At 33.0% G+C, this 26,829-nt stretch overlaps 2 protein-coding genes across 2 annotated transcripts; both read right to left on the bottom strand.

The window, feature by feature from the left end:
- LOC108914760 (zinc finger protein 729-like) lies at positions 1 to 18,276 on the bottom strand. Its single transcript, XM_023456626.1, has 10 exons — positions 18,079 to 18,276; positions 17,701 to 18,003; positions 15,815 to 15,990; positions 14,195 to 15,114; positions 12,090 to 12,157; positions 9,065 to 9,321; positions 6,523 to 6,610; positions 6,143 to 6,445; positions 5,741 to 5,916; positions 1 to 1,541 (listed from the first exon to the last, which is right to left on the bottom strand). Exons 1-10 carry the CDS (start codon positions 18,199 to 18,201, stop codon positions 446 to 448), a joined length of 3,510 nt encoding a protein of 1,169 aa, XP_023312394.1. The 5' UTR covers positions 18,202 to 18,276; the 3' UTR covers positions 1 to 445.
- Positions 18,208 to 25,680, bottom strand: LOC108914758 (zinc finger protein 700-like). Its single transcript, XM_023456625.1, has 5 exons — positions 25,527 to 25,680; positions 25,149 to 25,451; positions 22,511 to 22,686; positions 21,410 to 22,047; positions 18,208 to 18,275 (listed from the first exon to the last, which is right to left on the bottom strand). Exons 1-5 carry the CDS (start codon positions 25,647 to 25,649, stop codon positions 18,208 to 18,210), a joined length of 1,308 nt encoding a protein of 435 aa, XP_023312393.1. The 5' UTR covers positions 25,650 to 25,680.
- Positions 25,681 to 26,829: the final 1,149 nt, after the last annotated feature.

Here is a 26,829-nt window from a genome sequence, read left to right as displayed (position 1 = left end):
TTTTGTTAAGTACATAGTCTACACAGCATACAACATTGCTGTTTAAAAAATATTTACACAATTAACCTATTGAGGAGGTGAAGCGAAACTGTCTTGCTCGTCTTTATTTTACAGGGTTTGTTGGGCTCCCTCCCTAGTGACCTCTGCACACTCCCTCCACATGATCCCCATTTCTCTGCAGGCTCAGAAACCAGTTGACCAACTTTTCTACATCTTTACTGATGTCAAAACTATACTGCTCTTACTGTTAATTATAAGAATTTATCAAATTGAATTCACACCTGCCAACCTTAGTTAGTTTCACACATGACACAGTTTTTTTATTTTATTTGGGTTCATAATCGCAGTCATTGCACTTGCACATTTGATCCTTATGTTTCAACTCATGCATTTTAATATAACGCCTATGTATAGTTTTGTAATCACAGTCACTGCACCTGTACGTTTAAATCTGCGAAGGATTTTTATGATTAAGTTTGTGCCGATTGATAACTTTCCTGTATTTTGTTTCAAAATCGCAGTCTTCACACTTGTACATTTGAATTTGCGAAGGATCTGTATGTTTCAGTTTATGTCGTTTGATATCATTTTTGTATTTTGTTTTGTAATTGCAGTCATTACACCTGTGCATTTGAATCTGTGAAGGATTTTTATGTTTCAGTTGATGTATTTTGATATTACTCTTGTATTTAGTTTTGTAATCGCAATCGTTACACGTATACGTTTGAACTAGCAAAGGGTCTTTATGTTTCAGTTGATGTTGTTTTAAATTACCATTGTATCTAGTTTTATAATCGCAGTCATTACACCTGTACATTTTAATCTGCGAAGGTTCTTTATGTTTCAGTCGGTGCACTTTGATACCATTCTTGTACTTAGTACTGAACTCGCAGTCATTACATGTGTACATTTGGACCTGAGAATGATCTTTATGTACCAACTGATGTTTGATGAGACTATTCTTATCCATTGATTCGTAGTTGCAACCATGACATTTATAAATCGGCAGCTGTGAAGTGTCTTTATCTGGCAATGCCTTGTATTTGGTTTTATAATTATACTCATCCCATTTGTTTGAGTCTTTGTGTTTCATATAATGTCTATTAAAATTGGCCCTCCATTTTGTTTTGAAATCACAGAAGTTGCACTTGTACAATTTTGCTTTGGGCTTCACCTGATGCTTAGCAAGATTAGACCTGCACTTTGTCTTGTAATTACATGATTTGTACTGGTGCATATGTATTTTTGAAATGTTTTCATGTCTCTGAAGTAATTTTTTATTTTTGGTTTCATATTTTGACGATTCACATTCATATACTACCGAATCATTTTTTTGTTTTGCACAGTTTGTTGTTAAACACCTCTCGCTTTCAGTTTTGTCATCACATTTGTCATACTTGTATGATAGTTTGCGTTCTTGGTTGATTTTTATGTTAAATTTATTCGCTGCCCTATTCTCAGCTTTACATCCATCCTCTTCAGTATCTTTACAGTCACTCTTCGCGGATGGTTCATTATCGGAGCTCTGCAGTTGCGTGTCACTGAAAAAATTGAATATACAATTTATTTTTGAAAATAAGGTTTTAATTTTAAAAGATTATAGGTGATGCCAAAATATTGTTTTACAAAAAATCACTCTAATAAAAGTTTTACAAGAACCCACATGTTTGCATTTGAATTTAATGAGATTTCTGATGTCCGTTCTGAAATTATTAATCGCATTTATGAACATAGCACCAAAATAAATCAGCGTTTACTCTCATTTCTAACGTCACCACTCACTGATGTTTTAATAATCGTTCTTGTTAAAATTTCCAGTTGGAATTTTTGGTTGGTTGGTGTTAATTTCGGTGGTACTGTAAGCCGGTGAAGAACATTAATTAGGACATTTGAAAATAATTTGTGAATTTTTACTTTAATTTTACATTTAAATCGTAATTAAATAACTAACAAAATATTGAAAAAACAAGTTTACATTGCCTTAATATGTAAAAGAAATAACTTTTTAAATGAACGATAGCTTCATTTATTTATTTAATAATGGNACACCGTGTATCTCGAAAATGAAAGCCCGGAGAGAAAAATGGAAGAGGAAAAGAATGTTTCTTTTTTCAAGAGGAATTTACAGTTTTCCATTGCGACACTTATTTAGGAACACCCTGTATTTAAAAAAACTGCAAAAGTGCATTTTCACCGGTCTTCAATATCAACCCTCTAATTTAATAGCACCCCGTGGTTTTTTCATTTTTAATGACCCTTCAAACAAGTCATATGATGAAAATCCTTGAACGAATCCTTCCTTTTTTGCAAAAAATGAGAATTAAAACGAAAATCGAAAAATTGGCCAAGTTTGAGCGGCAATATATCAGTTAATTCTCATCCAAAAATACTGTACAACCTGTTTTTGAAGGGAATTTTATCAACTTTTTTTTTCTATGAAGCAATGCCTATACCTATTGTTTTGTGAATGCTCTGTTTTAAAATTAAGTTTAAAATGTTGAAATAAAAGTGTAAATTTTGTTGAATTCCTCCTTACTTAAATATAATTTTTATTTTTATCCTGTTTCTTGCGCGCTTTTTTTGGTGACACGGGCAACGCCGATTCTCGGCACTGGACGACAGGCCTGCAAAATTTTCTCACTGAGAGTGCACGCTTTCCGCTTTATAAATGATAATATTACAAACGCTTAATAAATATATGTGCATAGACATTTTCCTAGCGACCTGTTCATTCTCTACATTTTTTGAGGCAGCCATCAGAGCACGGAGACTACGGGAGTTAGGTAAGTCTGCGTCACCTTCGCTTTATCATTCCATTTTTTCTCTCAAAACTTTAACTTTAGGATTATTACTCCAAAGAATTGGATAATTCCCATACACCTATCTTTACTCGAAAAAAAATTAGAAGCAAAAAGTAAATTGTTTATTAACGATTCCTGGCATAAAATTTTTCTTTTAAATTTGTTAAATAAGCCATTTCCATGGGAAATTCAATTCTCTAAATAATTTTCCCTATGAACTATAGCGAAATTTTGCTTTTTTCATCTAAAATGACCATTTGAACGATTTGTTATAAAATATCTTCGTCGTAGTTCCTTTAAAAATCTTATATTCAATAGCCTCTGTATTGAGCGAGTGTCTCGCTCCCTCCCTATGGACATCTGCACTCGCTCCACATCATCCCCACTTCTCTCCAGGCTTAGAAACACGTTGGCCGACTTTTCTACATCTTCACTGATGTCAAAACTATGAGACTGCTCTTACTGTTAATTATAAGAATTAGTCAAATGTAATTCACACCTGCAAGCTTAGTTAGCAAATCACGCAGACCACACCAGTACATTTGCACTTGAGAAGGCTCTCTATGCTTCAATACATGATACAGCTTCTTTATTTGGGTTCATAATTGCAGTTATTACTGTACTGTACCGTATGTTTAGACCTACAAGAAATGTTTATGCTTTAACTTGTGACTGTTGATATTGCTCTTGTATTTAGTTTCGTAATCGCAGTCGTTACACTTGTACATTTGAACCTGCGAAGGATCCTTATGTTTCAATTCGTGCGATTTAATATAACACCTGTGTATAGTTTCGTAATCACAATCGTTACACCTGTACGTTTGAACCTGCGAAAGATCTTTATGTTTCAGTTGGTGCTTTTTGAAAACACTTTGATATTTAGTCTCAAAATCGCACTCTTCACACTTGTACATTTGAGTTTGCGAAGGATCCTTGTGTTTCAGTTTATGTTGTTTGAAATTAGTCTTGTATTTAGTTTTGTAATTGCAATCATTACACTTGTACATTTGAATCTGTGAAGGATTTGTATGTTTCAGTTGATGTATTTTGATATCGCCTTTGTATTTAGTTTCAAAATCGCAATCGTTACACTTATACGTTTGAACTAGCAAAGGATCTTTATGTTTCAGTTGGTGTTGTTTTAAATGACGACTGTGTCTAGTTTCATAATCGCAGTCATTACACCTGTACATTTGAATCTGCGAAGGATCTTTATGTTTCAGTTGATGCTGTTTGATATTATACTTGTATTTAGTTTTGTACTCGCAGTCGTTACATTTGTACATTTGGGCCTGAGAAGGATCTTTATGTACCAACTGATGTTTGAGGAAATTACTTTTATCCTTTGATTCGTAGTTGCAACTATCGCATTTATAAATTGGCTGCTGTGAAGTGTCCTTATGAGACAATGCCTTGAATTTGGTTTTATAATTGTATTCATCACATTTGTTTGAGTGTTTGTATTTTATACAATGTCTCTTAAAACTGGACCTCCATTTTGTTTGGAAATCGCAGAAGTTGCACTTGTACAATTGTGCTTTGGGCTTCACCTGATGCTTAGCAAGGTTAGACTTGCACTTTGTCTTGTAATTACATGAATCGTACTGGTGCATACGTATTTTTGAAATGTTTTCATGTCTCTGAAGTAATTCTTTATTTTTAGTTTCATACTTTGACGATTCACATTCATACACTACCGTATCATTTTCTTGTTTTGCACAGTGTGTTTTTAAACACCTCTCGCTTTCAGTTTCGTCATCACATTTGTCATACTTGTACGATATTTTGCGTTCTTGCTTGATTTCTATGTTACATTTATTCGCTGTTCTATTCTCAGCTTTACATCCATCCTCTTCAGTATCTTTACAGTCACTCGTCGTGGATGGTTCATTAACGGAGCTCTGCAGTTGCGTGTCACTGAAGAAATTGAATATACAATGTATTTTTGAAAATAAGATTTTAATTTTAAAAGATTATAGGTGATGCCAAAATATTAAGTTTTACAAAAAATCACTCTAATAAAAGTTTTACAAGAACCGAAATGTTTGCATTTGAATTTAATGAATTTCTGATGTCCGTTCTGAAATTATTAATAGTATTTATGAACATAGCACCAAAATAAATCAGCGTTTACTCTCATTTCTAACGTCGCCACTTTGATGTTTTAATAATCGTTCTTGTTACAATTTCCAGTTAGAATTTTTGGTGGGTTGGTGTTAATTTAGGTGGTAGTGTAAGCCGGTGGAGGACATTAATGTTAATTTTTTAACTTACTTTTGATTATTTGACGAGTATCAATAAATATTTTTGCCAAAATGGTACACAGTCGTAATAATCACGAACTTGTGAGCATAACGTTAATCAACGGTGAATGTCCTCCAAATACTGTACAAGCATCTCGGTTTTATGCTCTCGGCTGTATTTTATTAAAGAAAATTTTTTCTCAGTAAGTAGATCCAAATGAGAAAAAAAGCTACGAGTAAATTCATGCATCAAATCAAACTGTGTTAGTGTGAGACTAGTAAAATTTCAAGAAACAAGATTCATAATTTGCAATTTGCACAAAGCTTTTGTTAAGAAATCTAAAGGAAGATTCGATTTGTTGCCAGTGTATTAATAAAATCGTTATTTCCCCAATCTCTCAATAACCTCACAATATTGATGATGATTGTGCACCTTCGGACCTGATGAAGTTAATAGATGATACACTGTTTAGTATTTGAAGTGAAATCATTACTTTATTTTTATTTTATTCCCGTTTGAATCTAGTAATTCGGGTTGCCTATAGAATGGAAAGAATTGTATACAAATTTAAATTCGTTTATCTCTTATCGTTAAGTTTTCGTGTGGTAACAAATAACACTATCTCTAAAAAAAAAGGAGTGTCAGAAGAAGTATAATAAATTATTATATTACAAGATTTATCAACATTTCCTTACCTGTCCTGATAACCTTCCAGTTTTATTTCTATTTCCTCAGTTTTAACGTAAGACTGTTTATCGACATTTGTACATTTTTCCTGCGCATCAAGGCAGTTCTTTAAAAAACTGCCATGGGTACGAAGCGACTCACAGCATGTTGTGCATATAACAGGATCCCTGGTAGCACTGATGTTCTAAAATTAAAAAAATATTAGCGTTAACTAATAGTTATTCAATGTAAAGTTGAAAACAAGACATATATTAATGATTTATATGATAATTAAAAAAGTTAGGTTAGGTTATTTACCAACTTTATATTTTGTTTATACAACGCTTATATAGAATAAAATTTATCGAAACTACTGTTTTCTGGTTCATACAAATATATTCTTAAGAAATACTCTAAAAAATATAACTTACAACCTGTGGTATATATGTATTGATTATGTCAAGGTCCACTTCATTTAGTGCCACAAATTCGTAAGTTACCGGCTGAAAACATAGTCGACAGATTCTCCAATCTTCGGATATATCGTTTAACTGAATATTTCCCTTCTCTTTTAGATAAACTTCCTTTAAATCAATCACTGACATTTCATTAGCGTTAATATGAGGAAAAATTAAATCCTCCGTATCCATACATACAGACTTAAAATTAAAAGCAGCAAATAATTTTATGGAACATGTTGTACACATGAAATATTTAACTTCTTCGTCCAAATTCTGTAATAGATTTGTGATTTAATTAATAAATGAACTACACTAGGGACATAAAAGTAATCTTGTTAACTCGATCTTACCAAATGCGGCAAAACAATTTTCAGAATATCGCTTATGTCTTTTTCTATCACCTGGCAATTTGAATCACTTATAGTATTTAGACACAACCTACAAAATGATTTTTCCAAGATTCTTGGTTGCATGTTTATTTATTGCTTTTCTGATCATGATTTTTTTAACCGTTCATAACAATACCGTCGAAAAGGAAACGATAATTCCAGACCATAAACCATAATCACAATTAAAATTTCTCTTCTTCTTCTTCTCAATGAATTAAAAGTTAGAGACAACATGCTAAATAGCCTATTATTTGAGATGCGTACAAAAAATTGGTAGCGGTAAGCGGTAGCGAACGGTTCTTGCGTGAGAATAATGAAATGATTTTTATTATGTAAAATCTACACTTCTATAAGAATTACTCACTCATTCCTTCAATACAGTTTTCTTCTTTTTTTGCAAATAAGAATAATTCTACAATCCAGATCAGCTCATAATGTAGAAATTTTGAAAGGTTCAGAGCCGTACTCTGGAAAAATTTGAAATGATAGCCTAAAAACTTTGTACGATTACGAGCGATTACAATAGTATTATCATTCAGAATTAAAAATGACTAGATTTTATCATAAAAATAGCCGCGACGTATTTAAAAAAAATTAACCCGATGATGGCCCTCGAAGACGAAACGTCGGATTGCAAAAATCTTGACGCCATTGTATAGAGCGAAAAAATGTCATTGTAAATATGCAATTTATTTTAAAATTCGTTTTCAAATAAAGCCAGAAAAAAAAATAAAACGATTTTGCAAAATTTCGGGTTTTCGGATTTTGCTGAAATCTCAAAACATCTAGAGATAATTTATGATTTGTGCATTTGTAATTCGACTTAGATGTTTATAGCAATACTGTACAAAAATAAAGTTTTGAGACAGTTTTTTCTTTTTTTTTTCCGTAGAATTGAATGGCGTAATCAGTTTTTGAATGTTTTTTAATTTAAACATATTATCAACAATTACTGAAAAATCCATTGTTGCAAGTCATTTTTATTTTTTTGCATTTTTGAGCATGTTTTTTAACTGTGCTACAGATTTTTTTATTTCGCCAAAAAGTATATGTCGAAACGAAAAAAATGCTCACCGACAGAACTCTGTACGATGATTTTTCTAAGCAGAATTTTCTTTGAAAAAAAAGTGTTTCAGACTGGAAAAAATGAATATCTCCGAAATTTCTTGATTTTTTTATCTAAAAAAATTTGTACTTATTTAAGACACAGAAAGGAAGAAAGAAAAGAGCAAGTTTCATTAAAATTAAATTATTTTTGCGTAAATAAAAAAAGAAAAAACTGTTTTTAGCATTTTTCTCGTAAATTTTGAGGTTATCTTAAAAAGTGACCTCTACGAAAGTTCTAAATTTTTGCATGATTTACAACTTTTTTATTGGATACTTTTTTGTTTGACATCAACTTTCGCCAGAAATCCCAANGGTTCATTATCGGAGCTCTGCAGTTGCGTGTCACTGAAAAAATTGAATATACAATGTATTTTTGAAAATAAGGTTTTAATTTTAAAAGATTATAGGTGATGCCAAAATAATAAGTTTTACAAAAAATCACTCTAAAGTTTTACAAGAACCGACATGTTTGCGTTTGAATTTATTGAGATTTCTGATGTCCGTTCTGAAATTATTAATCGTATTTTGATTGACTGTTTGATGATGTTTTAATAATAGTTTTTGTTAAAACTTCCAGTTAGAATTTTTGGTGGATTGGTGTTAATTTAGGTGGTAGTGTAAGCCGGTAGAGGACAATAATGTTAATTTTTTAACTAACTTTTGATTATTTGGTATTTTTGCCAAAATGGTACAGAGTTGTAATAGTCACGTACTAGTGAGCATAACGTTACAATGGTGAATGTCCTCCAAATACTGTAGAAGCATCTCGGTTTTATGGTCTCGGCTGTAGTTCAATGAAGAAGATTTTTCTCAGTAAGTAGATCCAAATGAGAAAAGCAGCTATGAGTAAATTTATGCACCACATCAAATTATGTTGGTGCGAGACTAGTAAAATTTCAAGAATGGATATTTAAAAATATCCCTACACTGCAAATCAGTCGTTTCCATTTGAAATTCTCAGTGAGTTTCTATGTCTGTGTTAAATGGATTCTGAACAATCTAGATGTCACTTGCATTTTCAGTAATCCAACAAACAAGATTGATAATTTGCAATTTGCTCAAAGCTTTTATTAAGAAATCAAAAGGAAGATTCGGTTTGTTGTATTAATAAGGTCATTATTTCCCCAATCTCTTCAATAGCCTCGCAATGTTGATGGTGGTTGTGCACGTGCGGACCTGATGAAGTTAATAGATGAAATACTGTTTATTATTTGAAGTGGAATCATTACTTTATTTTTACTTTATTCCCGTTTGAATCTAGTAATTCGGTAATGGAAAGAATTGTATACAAATTTAAGTTCGTTTATCTCTTATCGTTGAGTTTTCGTGTGGTAACAAAAAACATGTACAAGTACAATAAATTATAAAATTACAAGATTTATCAACATTTTCTTACCTGCCTTCATCTTCCAGTTTTATTTCTATTTCCTCAGTTTTAACGTAAGACTGTTTATCGACATTTTTATATTTTTCCCTTGCAACCTGATCATCTTCCAGTTTTATTTCTATTTCCTCAGTTTTAACGTAAGACTGTTTATCGACATTTGTATATTTTTCCTGCGCATCAAGGCAGTTTTTTAAAAAACTGCCATGGGTACGAAGCGAATCACAGCATGTTGTGCATATAACAGGATCCCTGGTAGTATTGATATTCTACAATTAAAAAAAATATATTAGCGTTAACCAGTGATGTAAGTAGGTCATGTGATCAGCGCATGACCGATATCGTGACATGTCATGACCGTCACGTCACATAGAAAATTATCGGGTCATGACAGTTTTTGTTTCGTAAATATTTAAATAATAATAANGGTTCAGGGCTATTCTACGAATTCGTAAATATGCCCATTGTTATTTCTTCGTCGAGCTACTCGAGTTTAAAAAAAAATAAGTTTCTACGATGAATAGAACCCGAGATATTGCAAAATTTACAGCGCGCACTTATTTGAACTTTGGATTTAACTTTTCTCGCCCGCGCGACCGCTTGGACGAGCTTCCCCCACCACCACACCACCGGCCGCCGGACAGTTTACTTAGCGAGTACCTTCTCTTTAAAGGGCTCGTGGTCGTTAATTTTCCACATTTTTCAATGCAATTCACGAGAAATCGTAGTTTACTTCGTAAACTTTATTTTGCGAAAAATTCCAAGTCTTAAATAATATTTATAAACAATTGTGCTACGATTTTAAAAAAAAATTCTTATCTTGGCTCCTGTTGGTCGTAGAGGGTACTTTTTTAATTTTAAAACTGTATTTTTTGCCAGCCATCCATTGAATCTATTTTCGGTGAGGTAGCATAAATAGCAACAATGTTATTCAAATTGTTTATAAGCGAAAAATGCACGATTTTTTAATGCACAATTTGAGAATGTTAATGTCAAAAAAACGGTGATATTTTTGAATAGGTTGCTTAATTGCGTCTTTAAGATTACAATGACGCTTTCAGAATCATGTTTGGTTGAAAATTAACGTTTGTACAGAGGCTTAAAGTTCATAACTTTTGGAGCCTCCGCTATCAATCTGTTCTCAAGTTATTTGAAAAACAGAAGTCAGTGTGTTACAGTGAATGGTAATACTTATAACGTTTACCACTACTCCAGGGCATGTAGAACATAAATGTGTTAAAATCCTTGGTATTACAATTGATAATAAATTGACTTCGTGTGACCATGTTGAGTCCATGAATAAAAGGTTGTCTGAGGTAGGTAGTTTTTTTGTTAAGGCAACTGAGAGAAGTGATTAGCACCGATACTTTAAGATCAGTTTATTTTTCCCTCTATAATTCCATCTTGTCTTATGGTATTGTGCTATGGGGGGGCTGCTCTAGTGCTTTAAAAACCTTTAGAATACAAAAAAAAGCCATTCGTATTTTGTCCAACGTAGGTTATAGAGATCATTGTCGCCAACTTTTTGTGAACCTTGCAATTATGCCCTTGCCATCGTTATTTGTTTATAACTGTTTATTGGATATTCATAAGAATATTGTCAGTTACACGGTTCAGTCGGATATACATAATTACTGTACCCGTACTTCTGAATTCTTGCGGCTACCTAGATATGGCTTAGCATTGACTGCGAGAAATTCCTTAAATTTAAACATGTACAATATCCTCCCATCACATGTAAAATCACTATCTTATGTCAAATTTAAGTTGTGTGTAAAGAATTATTTGCTGTCAAAATGTTTTTATTCCGTTAGTGACTTTATGGTGGATAGTGTTCATGACTTTTAATGTTCGCTTTTACTCTAACATGTATTATGTTGTAAAGCAAATTTTATTGTTAGATCAATGTGTATTTCTATGTCTAGTGCCTTAGTTCTTTTTTTTTAAATTGTTGTTTTTATGATTGTGTGTTCTTTGACTAGCTACTATAATATGTTATATATTAATGTAGATCAATAAAAATATTCTAATATTCTATTCTATTCTATAAACAAATAGAATTGTGCGAAAACTATTGCACTTACAGCACTCACTTTTGGCACACTTTTAAAGTATGACAAAACCCTCAACTTGTCATAGGTTTTATAAAATTTTAACAATAAATGCGATAGTTATAAAAAATGAAAAAATGGGCACTTTTCTTGTTTTTTTGCAATAACTTTTTTGTTTATTAACCGATTTTAATTTAACAAGTCTCATTTTGTAGATAATTTTTCTCCCTACAAGCCGCCTGAGAGTCACTTTTCGCTAAAATTGATGGTTTTCTCTGCAAAGTGAAAAAACTGTTTCCCTCACTTACTTGTTTAAATAGAAAAGTTAGCTAATAAAAGTTTTTGACTCACGAGACGAGAGATGTCTTGTATTATGTTCCTTTAGACAATTTTACAATAATCTAGCGGATAGGACTTTTTTCGAGTTTCTCTTTTATTTTCGCTAATTTTCCTGGTGTATTTGCATTTTCAGTAATCCGACAAACAAGATTCATAATTTGAAATTTGCACAAAGCTTTTGTTAAGAAATCAAAAGGAAGATTCGGTTTGTTGTATTAATAAGGTCATTATTTCCCCAATCTCTTCAATAGCCTTACAACATTGATGATGATTGTTCATGTGGGGACCTGATGAAGTTAATAAATCATTACTTTATTTTTACTTTATTCCCGTTTGAATCTTGTAATTTGGGTTGCTTATAGAATGGAAAGAAATGTATACAAATTTAAGTTCGTTTATCTCTCATCGTGAGTTTTCGTGTGGTAACAAAAAACACAATTTCAAAAAAAAAAAAGGTGTGGCAGAAGAAGTATAATAAATTATTAAATTACAAGATTTATCAACATTTCCTGACCTGTCCTGATAATCTTCCAGTTTTATTTCTATTTCCTCAGTTTTAACGTAAGACTGTTTATCGACATTTGTATATTTTTCCTGCGCATCAAGGCAGTTCTTTAAAAAACTGCCATGGGTACGAAGCGACTCACAGCATGTTGTGCATATAACAGGATCCCTGGTAGCACNAGGTTTATTATAAGCCCTTTTACCATTTCCACTGATAAAAGTGCAGGTAACAATTTTTTTTTCCCCAAGTGTAATTTGGTTGGACTGCACTGCTACGGATTTTAGTTTAGAAACAGTAACTGGTTTTAAGGGCGACTTAAACTTAAATTAATTTTAACACAAATTTCAACTTAATGAAAACCGTAAACGATTGATGAATTCATTTCAGCAAGTTAACTCCCATCACAAAGATTAAAAAGGAACAACTCATACGTTTACCTAATCACAGAGAAATAAGGCAGTCTTTACAAAATACATTCAGTAAATTGTTATAACCTTTCCAACCACATGTACACAACTCACACTCCTAAGTACAACACAAATAATTCATTTAGAAAAGAAAATTGACAGCTGAAGGCCCAAAATACACAAATATTGAATATTAAACTCGAAGTGAGATTTATTTTGATTTTGTACAAATATATTTAAGTAAAATAAAACTCTATGCACTATTAGGTACACAATGATTTTTAAAGCACTGACATCCGGTTTACCACAACGCTTATCTCGAAAATCAAGCGGACAATCGAATATTTAATTTTTAAACTATAAATAAAGGAACATATAGTATTGCCGAAAGGTATCACTGCTTAAAAATGACAAGGAACGAAGAAGCTTTGAATATTTTTTATATTTCAAAATTATTGTGCCAAAATGCTTTATTCGATATAAATAAGTATCTAAGTTTCTGGATAATAAAAAACGAGTTTTAGTACATCAATCTTTGAAGGTGGGTAGAAGAATAAAAAATAATAGTATTCTCTGAAATCTCTACTGCTTCCGAGATAGACTTGTCCCAAATTCAATTGCTGTGAATATCTTTAAAAATAATACAGATACGTGCTGTAGTAGTAAAAAATCCAATACATTCTTTAAGTGAATAGTTTTAGAATCATCCTCGATTTATTCAACTGTGTAATAATAAGCTTATTTTTGAGACAGAAAAACAATAATTCAAAAATTATCAATTTTTCAAATAAAATGGAAGGGACATCTTTTCATTGATTTCCAGTTGAAAATCAAATGAATTTGTCTAATCTAGGAAATATTCAGCATGTGGAGATTGGCTGCGCAAGAATCTTGTTACAGTATTTTATGGATTTGACCGAATATTACATACACCAAATTTAATTCAAATATCTGCATTATTTCAGTGGAGAAATTTTTTGGTGATTTTTAACACCCTAAATCTTGAACACAGTTGAAATTTCAAAGTAAATTTATAAAACAAAGTGCAGTTATTCTTGGGTGTTCTATTCTTCTTGGTTGGTTGAACATGCTGTATATAACACAGGCAACACCGCACGGTTCAGGTACTATGTAAATACATAATGGTCATTAGTTCTCAACAGTTTTATATTAAAAAAATTATGCAGGTTTAAATTAAACTTTTTTACTAACTACACGGTCTATACAGTCTACAATATCGCTATTTAAAATACATGTACATATTTAACGTAATACAATCTGTCGAAATTATAAACTGCCAATTGGAAGACGGTTACATTGCGAGAAACAGGAAACTTTTCAGTTCATAATTAAATACTAGAGATTTCTACAAACTTTAGTCCAAAATCGCTTCCCGGATTCTGCTCGGGTGAGATTTTCGTGTTTCAACCGATGTTTTTTAAGGCGGGCGTTATGTTTTACATCATTCCAGTATTAACGATCAGTGTCATATTCACATTTGTAGCTCTTAAATATCTCCACTTTTGACTATATTTTGCATAGTGATGGGCAGTAATTCACACCTGCAGACCTTAGTGAATCACGCATATCGCATTGGTACATTAGCACTTGAGAAGGCTCTTTATGCTTCTTATGCCTCGACGCATGATACATCTCCTTTATTTGGGTTCATAATCGCAGTCTTTATGCTTCAACATGTGACATTTGATATTGTTCTTGTATTTAGTGGCATGATCGCAGTAGCTACACTTGTACATTTGAACCAGCGAAGGATCTCTATGTTTCAGTTGATGTTTTTTGCAATCGCCTTTGTATTTAGTTTCATAATCGCAGTCGTTACACCTATACGTTTGAACCAGCAAAGGATCTTTATGTTTCAGTTGGTGTTGTTTTAAATAACGTCTGTATCTAGTTTCGTAATCACAGTCGTTACACCTGTACATTTGAATCTGCGAAGGATCTTTATGTTTCAGTCGATGCTGTTTGATATTATTCTTGTACTTAGCTGTGTAATTGCAGTCATTACAGCTGTATATTTGGACCTGAGACGGATCTTCGTGTTTCAGTTGGTGCCGTTTGATAGCATTCTTGTACTTACTTTCGTGGTGGCAGTCGTTACATCTGTACATTTGGACCTGAGAAGGATCTTTATGCACCAACTGATGTTTGTTGAAATTACTCTTATCCTTTGATTCGTAGTTGCAACCATTGCATTTATAAATACGCAGCTGTGGAGTGTCGTTAAGAGGCAATGACTTGCATTCAGTTTTATAATCGTATTCATCACATTTGTTTGAGTCTTTGTGTTTTATGTAATGACTATTAAAATTGGTCCTCCGTTTTGTTTTGAAATCACAGAAGTTGCACTTGTACAATTGTGTTTTGTGTTTCACCTGATGCTCAGCAAGGTTAGATCTGCACTTTGTCTCGTAATTACATGATTCGTACTGGTGCATACGTATTTTTGAAATGCTTTTATGCCTCAACAGATGCCTTTGAAGTAATTTCTTATTTTTAGTTTTATACTTACATGACTCACATTTATACACTACATAATCATTTTTGTGTCTCTCACAGTGTGCGGTAAAACACCTCTCGCTTTCAGTTTCATAAATACATTTATCACATTTGTATGATACTTTGCGCTCCTTCTTGGATTTCGTATTATATTTGTTCACTGCTCTACATCCATCCTCTTCTGTACATTTAGAGTCACTCTTCTCCAATGATTCATCATCGGAGGTCAGCTGTAGCGTGTCGCTGAAAAAATTGCATACACAGAGTATTTTCCAAAGAGGTTGTAATTTTAAGGGGTTATAGGTGATACCAAAATATTGCGTTTTACGAAAAATCAGTAATAAAAATTTTGAAATTATTAATCATACACGTGTCTCATCTTGACTGTGTTATGGGTCAAAGTGACCCTAAAGGGTTATTTTAGGGTTCTAAATAAGATTTTGGGATATTTTTTGAACAAGCACTTATGACGAAGAATTCTAGTTGAAAGCTTTATGGCTTGATGTGATCTCACGATGATGACCTAGACCACGACATAGAGGTCAAACTTGAAGGTTTTTTGAAGGTCAAATCATGTTATGAAATAGAAGAAACCTGTTTGCAACTCCATTGAGCTAAGGTAAGATCGTTAATTTGGGTTGCCCGAAGAAATGCGTGCAAATTTAAGTCTGACTGTTATCGTGGTGCATTTTTGTGTGGCAAAAAAAGACACTAAAAAAGGAACTATGACTATCGGGACAAGGAGAAGTTTGAAAGAAAGGCATCACGCCTGAGAACAAGTCAAATCACAGATTTTCAAAACTAAAACGGATTTATCTCACATATGTATTCAAATTTAAAATTTTCTAAATCACTATTTAAGGAAATATCTTGTTATAAAAATATAAATAAAAAAGAAGTCCATTAAATTATAAAAAAACTAAATTTATCGACATTTCCTTACCAGTCCTGATGATCTTCCGGTTTTATTTCAATTTCTTCAGTTTTAATGTAAGACTGTTTATCGACGTTTGTATATTTCTCATGTGCATCAATACAGTTCTGTAAAAAATTGCCATGGGTACAAAGCGAATCAAAGCATGTTGTGCATATAACAGGATCCCTGGTAGCACCGATGTTCTGTAATAAAAAAAATAGGTGTTAATTAATTGTGTTTCGATGTAAAATTAAAAAGAAGAGGTCTTGCAATGATTTATATGACAAATAAAAAGTAAGTAGGTTATTTACCAAAACTATAAATATTTTATGTCTATACAACTTATATAGAATATTGTTACAATAATAATGATAATAATCATGATAATGGTTACAATGGTTACTGTAAAATGGAGCTAAAATCAATTCAAAAACAAGTTCAAAATTTAACTCCAATACTAGAAAATCTAAAATATCCATAAATTTGTCTGCACTACAAGGTAGACTTATTATTGAAAGGAACAAAAAACTACAAATATAGGAAAAATACTAACAGTAAAAATTTAAGAGAACACTAAAAATGTATTCCTTAAATTTAACTTTAAAAGCTACAGGATTCAATAATTTAATATTCATTGGAATGACATTATATAACTTATAAATATTATATGAAAAACACCTACAAAAAATTGAAGATCTATGGAAAGGAGGTGATATAAGTCCCCTATAATGTAAATTAATTGTATGGTCATCTGTACGATATGTTATTTTGTTTATTAAGTATGGAGGACACTTGTAAACTAATAAACGGTGAAATAATACAACAGAATGCATAATTCTCCATTTAGCGTCAGTTAATTTATAAGAGATAGGCTTAAACTTTCTAATGCCATAAATGTACCTTAAACAAGATTTTTGTAACTTTTCGATTCTATCGATTTCTATTTTATCAGACAAGGACCATAAACGTCGCGATAATTAAATTGACTGAGAACCGAAGCATCCGATAGTTGAATTTTAAGCTTAGGTGAAAGAATATGACGACTTGAATATAACTTTTTCAGATTACCATAAGCCTTTTGAATACATTTATTAATATGTGGTTGAAAACGTAAGTCCGTGCTTATCGCACACGCTGGCAGGTGTTGAGCGACCCAGCTCTCTGGTAGATTGCCACAGCCAAGACACCGAGCCTGCCTTAAGTCGCCCATCCAAGTTTCAGCCTGCGTCCGTGATGCTTAACTCGGTAGATCGTACAACTATATCCAGGTCTAAATCCAGATTGCTGTTGTGAAAGAATATTATATTTATTTAAATGTACATGTATTTGACTATTCATAATTTTTCTTTCTTGGACAGGGGAATTACACGTGTTACTTTAAAATTATCGGGAAACACACAATCTAACTAACACAAATTTACATATGTTGGTAAGAAAAGGCAATATTCGCAAACAACTTCAAAGAATCGTATTTTAATCAATTTAAATTAATTAAATGTGGTAGCAAATGATTTAATTTCTAATTTTTTGCTTAACGTTCCTTTAGAAACTGTACTGAACTCTTAATAAAAAATCAAAATCGAATTCGAATCCAATTTTCCTTATAGTATTGTAAAAGATCATTATCTACAGATTTTACTCTATCTGAAAGTTGCAGAAAAAAATTATTTATATCATTTGGCTCATTTAAATAATCTGGCAGACGTTTAGCTGTTTAACGTTTCGAATAAATGTTATATTCATTTAAGTACTTCCATATCATTCTGTTGTTATTGTGATTATTAATGACACAACATTCCAGGAATCTTTTTATTATGTATTGCAATGTTTGATTATTTAACTGCTTATAGGCAGAGAATGTTTTCTGGCTCATACAAATACCTTTCTAAGAAATACTCTAAAATATAACTTACAACCTGTGGTATATATGTATCGATTACGTCAACATCCACTTCATTTAATGCCACAAATCCGTAAGTTACCGACTGAAAACATAATCGGCAGATTCTCCAATCTTCTGATGCATCGATTAACTGAATATTTCCCTTCTCTTTTAGATAAACTTCCTTTAAATCGATCACTGATATTTTACTGGCAGTAATGTGAGGAAAAATTAAATCCTCCGTATCCATACATACTGATTTAAAATTAAAAGCAGCAAATAATTTTACGGAACATGTTGCACACATGACATGTGTAACTTTCTCCTCCAAATTCTGAAACAGATTTGCAATTAAGAACAAATGAATTACACTACGGACATAAAAGTAATCTTGTTAACTTGATCTTACCACATCCGGCAAAACAATTTTTAGAATATCCCTTATGACTTCTTCTATCACCCGGCAATTTGAATCCCTTATAGTATTTAGGCACAGCCTACAAAATGTCTCTTCCACGATTGTTGCTTGCATATTTATTTATTGCGCTTCTTGTTGAGTAAACTCAAAACCCATTCCATAACCACATTTATATATTTCTTCTTCGTCTTCTCAGATTGAATTAGATAACTGATGGCAACGGGCTAAATGGCCAAATATTAGAAATGATAATGAATACTAAAATTGATATCTAACGGTTTTTGGACCACATAGAATGAATGAGCTCATTGAAAAGAATGACTCAAGCTTCGACTGATTCATGATCTTTGAAATGATTACATTTGTGGTTTCACTTCTAAGTAAAAAACATGCATCTAGAGGAATCATTCCCTGAATCCTTGAATGCGGTTTTCCTCTTTATTTCCAAATAATAATATTTCTACATCTAGATCAGTTTTTAATGTAAAAATAGACGATTTACTTTAATAATGGCCGACATTTTACATTCAGATAAGGATCCATCAGTTCTATGTCCTATCTTTAAATATTTGGAATTAGTAAAAAAATTAATATTGAATTTCAAAGCTTGACCAATCTAGTTATATTCAACATTTCCATTAATAAAGACATAGTTAGATTTTTAATAAATAAATTTATAAGTTTTGGCAATTTATAACAGAAGCATCAATCTGTATCACAACGAATTAATACAATATGAGGTACACATCATTAATTCTTCGCTTCCTAAAATCTAGAAATAACCACGAAATCGAGAAATACGTATTTATTGATATATTTGTTGTATTAATTGACGTATTTTCATTTTTAATTTTTCAATTTTTTTATCTAGCTGCTTTGTGATTACTTAATTAGTATTTTTCTGCATTTAGACTGATTGTTTATTATTTTTAATAATTAAGTATAATTGATCTTTAAATGGATAACTGTTGAGAAATAAAGCTATTATCGTTATTTGTTGAAGATTTGTTCGCTTCACAAACATTTACAGGACTTTTTTCCTGCAAACAATTTAAAATTTTCTAATCAGTAGCAAGGGGAAAATTTCTACACCACTGCATTTTTGAGACATGTAAATATTAATGTATTTGTAACAAAAAATTCCAAAAATTTTTTTTTTTTTTGTAAAAATAGTTTTAGAATCATCTTCGATTTATTGAACTGTGTGATAATAAGCTTGCTTTTGGGATGGAAAAACAATAATTCGAAAATGATTGACTTTTCGAATAAAATGGAAGGATTTTATTTTTTTTTTATTGAAATCCAGTTGTCTAATTTACAAAATATTCAATTGTGTCAAAATTCTGACTATCTAAATGCTGGTGTCTCCCAGTATCTTTGCCACTGGTTGTGCGAGATTCTTGACTTTACAGTATTTTATGGAAACTTAACTCCAATATAACGCACACCAGACTAAGATTTGAACATCCTGTGTATAACACCGGCAACACCGAACGCTTCATCTTTCGTGAAAATACAGTCAAGTCAGTAGTTTTCAACAGTTTTCTATTAAAAAAAATGATGCACCTTTAAATTAGCATTTTTTTATTATTTACATGGTCTACACAAGATACAATATCGTTGTTTAAAATATATATACACATTTAACATGATATAATCAGTCAAAATTATAAACCGTTTGTCAATCGGTAGATGGTTGCATTGTGAGAAATAGGAAAAGTGTGGACTCTTCAGTTCATAAACCAGGTATTAGCCATTTCTATAAATCAGTTGCCAGTCCTCGTTTCAGTGAGATTTTCGTGTTTCAACCAATTTTTTCAAAGCAGGCTTTACGTTTTACATCTTATTCCAATATTTACGATCGGTGTCTTATAGCTCTTAAACAGTTCCATTCTTGACCGTATTTTGCATATCGATGGGCAGTAATTCACACCTGCAAACCTTAATTACCAAACCACACAGATCACAAAGGTAAATTTGCATTCGAGAAGGCTCTCTATGCTTTAACACATGATATATCTCCATTATTTGGGTTCAAAATTGCAGTCATTACATCTGTATGTTTAAACCTTCAAGAAATCTTTATGCTTTAACATGTGATGTTTGATATTACTCTTGTATTTAGTTTCATAATCACAGTTGTTACACTTGTACATTTGAACCTGCGAGGGATCCTTATGTTTCAGTTCGTGCGCTTTAATATTACGCCTCTGTATAGTTTTGTAATCACATTTGTTACACCTGTATGTTTGAACCTGCGATGGATCCTTATGTTTCAGTTGGTGTTGTTTGATACCATCCTTGTACTTAGTTCTATAATTGCAGTCGTTACAACTGTACATTTGAATTTGCGAAGGATCTTTATGTGTCAGTTGATGTTTTCTGATATGACCTTTGTATATACTTTCATAATTGCAGTCATTACACTTGAACGTTTGAACCTCCGAAGGATCCTTATGTTTCAGTTGGTGCTTTTTAATATTTTGCCTGTATATAGTTTTGTATTCGCAGTCGTTGCACCTGTATGTTTGAACATGCGAGGGATCTTTATGTTTCAGTTCATGTTGTTTCATAACATCCTTGTACTTAGTTCTATAATTGCAGTCATTACAACTATACATCTGAATTTGTGAAGGATCTTTATGTTTCAGTTGATGCAGTTTAATAGCATTCTTGTATTTAGTTTCATAATCGCAGTCACTACACCTGTACATTTGAGTCTGAGATGGATCTTTATGCTTTAGTTGGTGCTGTTCGATAACACTCTTGTATTTAGTTTCGTAACCACAGTCGTTACACCTGTACATTTGATTCCGAGATGGATTTTTATGCTTCAGTTGGTGTTGCTTTAAATCATAACTGTATTTAGTTTCATAATCGCAATCATTACAGCTGTACATTTGAATCTGGGAAGGATTTTTATGTTTCAGTTGATGTGTTCTGATAACACCTTTGTATCTAGTTTTATAATCGCAGTCCTTACACCTGTACATTTGAACCAACGAAGGATCTTTATGTTTCAATTGGTGTCGTATCACATAAAACTTATATTTAGTTTCATAATCACAGTCATTACACCTATACATTTGAGTCTGAGATGGATCTTTATGCTTCAGTTGGTGCCGTTCGATAGTAATCTTGTACTTAGTTTCGTAATCGCAATCATTACACCTGTACATGTGAACCTGCGAAGGATCTTTATGTTTCAGTTGATGCTGTTTGATATTATACTTGTATTTAGTTTCGAAATCGCAGTCGTTACACTTGTACATTTGAATCTGCGAAGGATCTTTATGTTTCAGTTGATGCGTTTTGATATCACTTTTGTATTTAGTTTCATAATCGCACTCGTTACACTTGTACATTTGGCACTGAGAAGGGTCTTTATGTGTTAACTGGTGTTTGTTGAAATTACTCACATCCAATGATTCGTAGTTGCAACCATTGCATTTATAAATCATCAGCTTTGACGTGGCCCTATATGTTAATGCCTTGCGTTTGGTTTTATAATCGTGTTCATCACATTTGTCTTTGTGTTTTATATAATGTCTATCGAAACTGGTCCTCCATTTCGATTTGAAATCACAGAAGTTGCACTCGTACAATTGTGCTTTGTGTTTCACCTGATGCTTAGCAAGGTTAGACGTGCACTTTGTCTTGTAATTACATGATTCGTACGGGTGCATCCGTATTTTTGAAATGTTTTTATGCCTCAACTGATGCTTCTGAAGTAATTTCTTATTTTTAGTTTCATACTTACATGATTCACATTTATACACTTCTGAATCATTTTCGTGTCTCGCACGGTGTGCTGTAAAACACAACGCGCTTCCAGTTTCGTAAATACAGTTATCACATTTGTTCGCTGCTCTATTCTCAGCTTTACATCCATCCTCTGCCGCATATTTACAGTCGCTCTTCTCAAATGGTTCATTATCGAAGGTCTCCGGTAGTGCATCACTGGAAAAATTACATATACAGGGTATTTTTGAAAACCGTTTATTTTTAAATCATTACACTGCGCGGAAATAAGTGTTTGCTCTCATTTCTAACAAAAACAAAGGAAAGTCTCAATTTGTTTCCAGCGTATTAACAAGGTAGATATTTCCCCAATCTCTTCAATAACCTGACAATATTGACGATGATTGTGCATGAAATGACCTATTGAACAGTTGATGCACTGTTTAGTATTAAAGTGAAATCATTACTTTATTTTTATTTTACTTCTGCTTGAATTTAGTAATTTGGGTTGCCTAAGTTGGTTTGTCTCTTATTGTTGCGCAGTTTTGTGTGACAACAAAAAATACTTAAAAAAATCAATAGTTTTCTAAAATTTTAAATTTTCTAAATCACTATTTAGGAAATACCTCGTTATCAAGTACAATAAATTCTTAAACTACAAAATTTATAGACATTTCCTTACCTGTCCTGATCATCTTCCAGTTTTATTTCGATTTCTTCAGTTTTAAAGTAAGACTGTTTATCGACGTTTGTATATTTCTCATGTGCATCAAGGCAGTTCTTTAAAAAACTGCCATGGGTACGAAGCGAATCAAAACATACTGTGCATATGACAGGATCCCTGGTAGCACTGATGTCCTACAATAAAAAAAATATTGGTGTTAATTGCGATTCAATGTAAAGCTGAAATGAAGGCATCTTTCAATGATTTATACGACAAATAAAAAAGTAAATAGGTTATTTATCAATTTTATAAATATTTCATGTCTATACAACACTTATATACAGGGTGGGTCACCAGTAACGCCTCGGTCTCTAGGGACCAAACGGCAAATGTTACAGAAACCTGTTTAGGTGGGTGTAGGTTGATTACGGCTACATTTTAAAAATATTTTGAAATATGGGGTGTTCAGGAAAAGCGTACCATATCAAAGTTATGTATTTTTAAATGGAACACCCTGTATTTTACTGTATTTTTGAAAGCACTGTAAAAAAATAGGTGAACTTTATTAGAGGTTCTGCATACCCAGGACTTACAGTTTGTGAGATATTTCAATTTTAGTGAAAATGCAGGCATAGCGTAGAAATTTAATATTAGCAATAAAAAAATAATTTTAAGGAAGCAGCTTTGGAGGGTCTATTTTAGATCCTTGAAGTTATAAATTGTTATATTTGTCGTCACTTAGTATTATACAGGGTGTTCAAAAAACTGCAGAATACTTCTCTCAACTTTAAACAGCAATAACTTGGTTATTTTAAATGGAACACCCAATATATTTTTGCTTCGGGAGTTAGGAAATTTAAAACTCCTTCGAACTGTGTATAGGTTCCGTACCTATCTCTAACGGTATTGGAGATATTTGTGCTGTTTCTTTTTTTATCAATTTTTTTTTTTTGTAAGATGTATCCACATGTCTTTATCGAGGTCTTATTGAATTGGTTTGGGTTCTTCTTGATGACGTCTCTTTAAATATATTGAGAAAAATGCGGATGCAGTTAGATGGCGCACCTGCAAATTTTTCATATTCAGTGAGAAATTATTTATATCGAAAATTTAGTAATAAATGGATAAGTAGGAATGATGCATGTCAGTGGCCGCGTGGGTGTCCAGACCTCACCGTAATGGACTTCTTTGTTGCAAGCTATATAAAAAATCTTGTACACAATGTACCACCTACTACTTGCGATGATATTGAAGGGAAGGATTAGAGATGCATTTGCGTGAGAGTATAATTTGAAGATAGAATAAGATGCTGTATTCAAAAGAATGGTTATCAATTCAAACATCAATTAAAATTTTTCCTTGTTTCTTCTAAAAGTAAAATTTCCTTCTATCATTATCATGACAATATTCAAAAAATTATTTTATAAGCAGAATAATTATAAAAAGTTATTAATTTTGTATAAATATGTTTCTAGTAAGTAACTGAATTAGTTATGAAACATTTATTTATTAAAGAAAATTTTAGTTTTAGAACAAAGAAAAATTTTAATAGATGTTCGAATTGATAACTATTCTCTTGAACTTCAGCATCTTATTCTATCTGCAAATGATATTCTCACATTCCTTAGAATATTTGAGGCGATTGTGGCAAATGCATCTCTAATCCTTCCCTTCATATCATCGCAAGTAGTAGGTGGAATACTGTGAACAAGATTTTTTATTTAGCCAGAAATAAAGGAGTCCATTACGGGAAGTTTGGACACCTAGGTAGCCACTGACATGGACCTTTCCTACCTGCTCATTTATACTAAATTTTCGATTTATATAATTTCTCACTGAATATGAAAAATGTGCAGATGCGCCATCTAATTGCATTCCCATTTTTCTCCTTGTACTTTTTTGAAGAGACGTCATCAAGAAGAACCCAAACTAATTTAATAAAGACATCGATAAAGACACGTGGATACATCTTACAAAACAATTCGATAAAAATCGAAACGGCACAATATCTCCAATACTGTTAGAGATAGGTATACACAGTTTGAAAGAGTTTTAAATTTCCTAACTCCTAAAATAAAAATATACTGGGTGTCCCATTTAAAATAACCAAGTTATTGCTGTTTAAAGTTGAGAGAAGTATTCAGCAGTTTTTTGGACACCCTGTATAATACTAAGCGACGACAAATATAACAATTTATAACTTCAAGGATCTAAAATAGACCCTCAAAAGCTGCTTCCTTAAAATTATTTTTTTATTGCTAATATTAAATTTCTACGCTATGCCTGCATTTTCACTAAAATTGAAATATCTCACAAACTGTAAGTCCTAGGTATGCAGAACCTTTAATAAAGTTCACCTATTTTTTTACGGTGCTTTCAAAAATGCAGTAAAATACAGGGTGTTCCATTTAAAAAAACATAACTTTGATATGGTACGCTTTTCCTGGACACCCTGTATATTTCAAAATATTTTTAAAATGTAGCCGTAATCAACCTACACATACCCACCTAAACAGGTTTCTGTAACATTTGCCGTTTGGTCCCTAGCAACCGAGGCGCTACTGGTGGCCCACCCTGTAGAATATCATTTTTAGAAAATATTGTTTTCCGACTCCTAGATATATCTTACTAAGAAATACTCTAAAATATAACTTACAATCTGTGGTATATATGCATCAATTATGTCAACGTCCACTTCATTTAATGCCACAAATCCGTATGTTACCGGCTGAAAACATAATCGACAGATTCTCCAATCTTCCGATACATCGATTAACTGAATATTTCCCTTCTCTTTTATATAAATTTTCTTTAAATCAATCACTGACATTTTACTGGCGTTAATGTGAGGAAAAATTAAATCCTCCGTATCCATACATACGGACTTAAAATTAAAAGCAGCCAATAATTTTACGGAACATGTTGTACACATGAAATGTGTAACATTCTCCTCCAAATTCTGAAACGGATTTGCAATTAAGAATAAATTAATTACACTACGGACATAAAAGTAATCTTGTTTACTTGATCTTACCACATGCGGCAAAACAATTTTTAGAACATCCCTTATGACTTCTTCTATCACCCGGCAATTTGAATCCGTTATAGCATTTAGGCATAGCCTACAAAATGTTTCTTCTAATATTGTTGCTTGCATATTTATTTATTGCTTTCCTTATCAGGAATTCTAAACTTTAATAACGAATAACGATACGGTCGTAAACAATAAAGCCACTCCATAACCACATTTATAATTTTCTTCTTCTTCTTCACACTGAATTAGATGAAAAATGGTAACATGTTAAATAGCCCATTTTTGGGGATGAATATAAGGAATAAGGATTGTAAGAGTCATTCCACACGACAGCGCGCGCCATTATTCTATGGCTAGAAATTGGCCTCAATGATTTGGGATCGAGGGGGATTATCCCTCTTTATCCTGCCTCATCTCGTGTAGGCCTGGACAGCCTTCGTAGGTGGGCCCCATCCGTCGTCTACCCCGACCGCAAATGCGGCCGGTGTAGGCGCTTTGTGGGACCTCCTTTTGTCCTGGCTGGGCCCCGCCGGCTAGGGCCCTTTCTTCTGGCGCTCTTCTTGCTTCGCCGGCTCGTCTGTGTAAACCCCGGGGGTAGTGTCATGTTTATGTGTGGTATGGTTGGGTAGGGTAGTGCGGCTATGCAGCCTGGGATGCGCTTTGCTAAGGAGGCCCTTAGGCTAGCGCGGGAGGGGAGGGGTAAGGAGGGTATGGGGGGTGTGTATGTGTGTGTGTGTGTGTCGTTGTCTTCGTTTCTTGATCCTGGCTGTCTCTGAAACAGAAAAGGTTAGCGGGCAGGGGGGGGGGTCCCAGGGTCAAAAAGTTGGTGTCTAGGTCTTTTGTGTTTGTCGGTCACGTCGGGTACGTAGTCAACGGCTTGCCTGAGGAGGGGATTGTCATGTCTAGCGGCTACGTCAAATCGTTTCTCCGCGTTTTGTCTTATTGTCTGTGTAGCGTTTGTGTATTGTAAGTCTCGTAATATGTCAGTGTTTCTTACGTACCAGGGCGCGTCGGTGGCCGTGCGGAGGGCTATGTTTTCCACAGCTTGTAATGACTTTAAGTGGCTTTTTGCCGCGTGACCCCACGCCGTGGAGGCGTAGGTTAGCTGCGGTTGAAGTACCACCTTGATAAGCGTTCGCTTATTCCTTAAACTGAGGGTGTTTCCACCTTTGAGTAAGGGATAGAGCCTAGCCCTGGTGGTCTTCGCTCGCGCCACCGTCTCCACGATGTGCGGTTTCCACGTGAGACGCTGGTCCATCGTCACGCCCAGGTATCGTGTTTGTCGATTCCAGGAGATAGGTTC

Source organism: Anoplophora glabripennis, unplaced genomic scaffold, assembly GCF_000390285.2.
Source record: "Anoplophora glabripennis isolate ALB-LARVAE unplaced genomic scaffold, Agla_2.0 scaffold1441, whole genome shotgun sequence".
Lineage (NCBI taxonomy): Eukaryota > Metazoa > Arthropoda > Insecta > Coleoptera > Cerambycidae > Anoplophora > Anoplophora glabripennis.
Note: the sequence above shows the minus strand (reverse complement) of the source record. Positions and strands in the feature narration are given on the sequence as shown.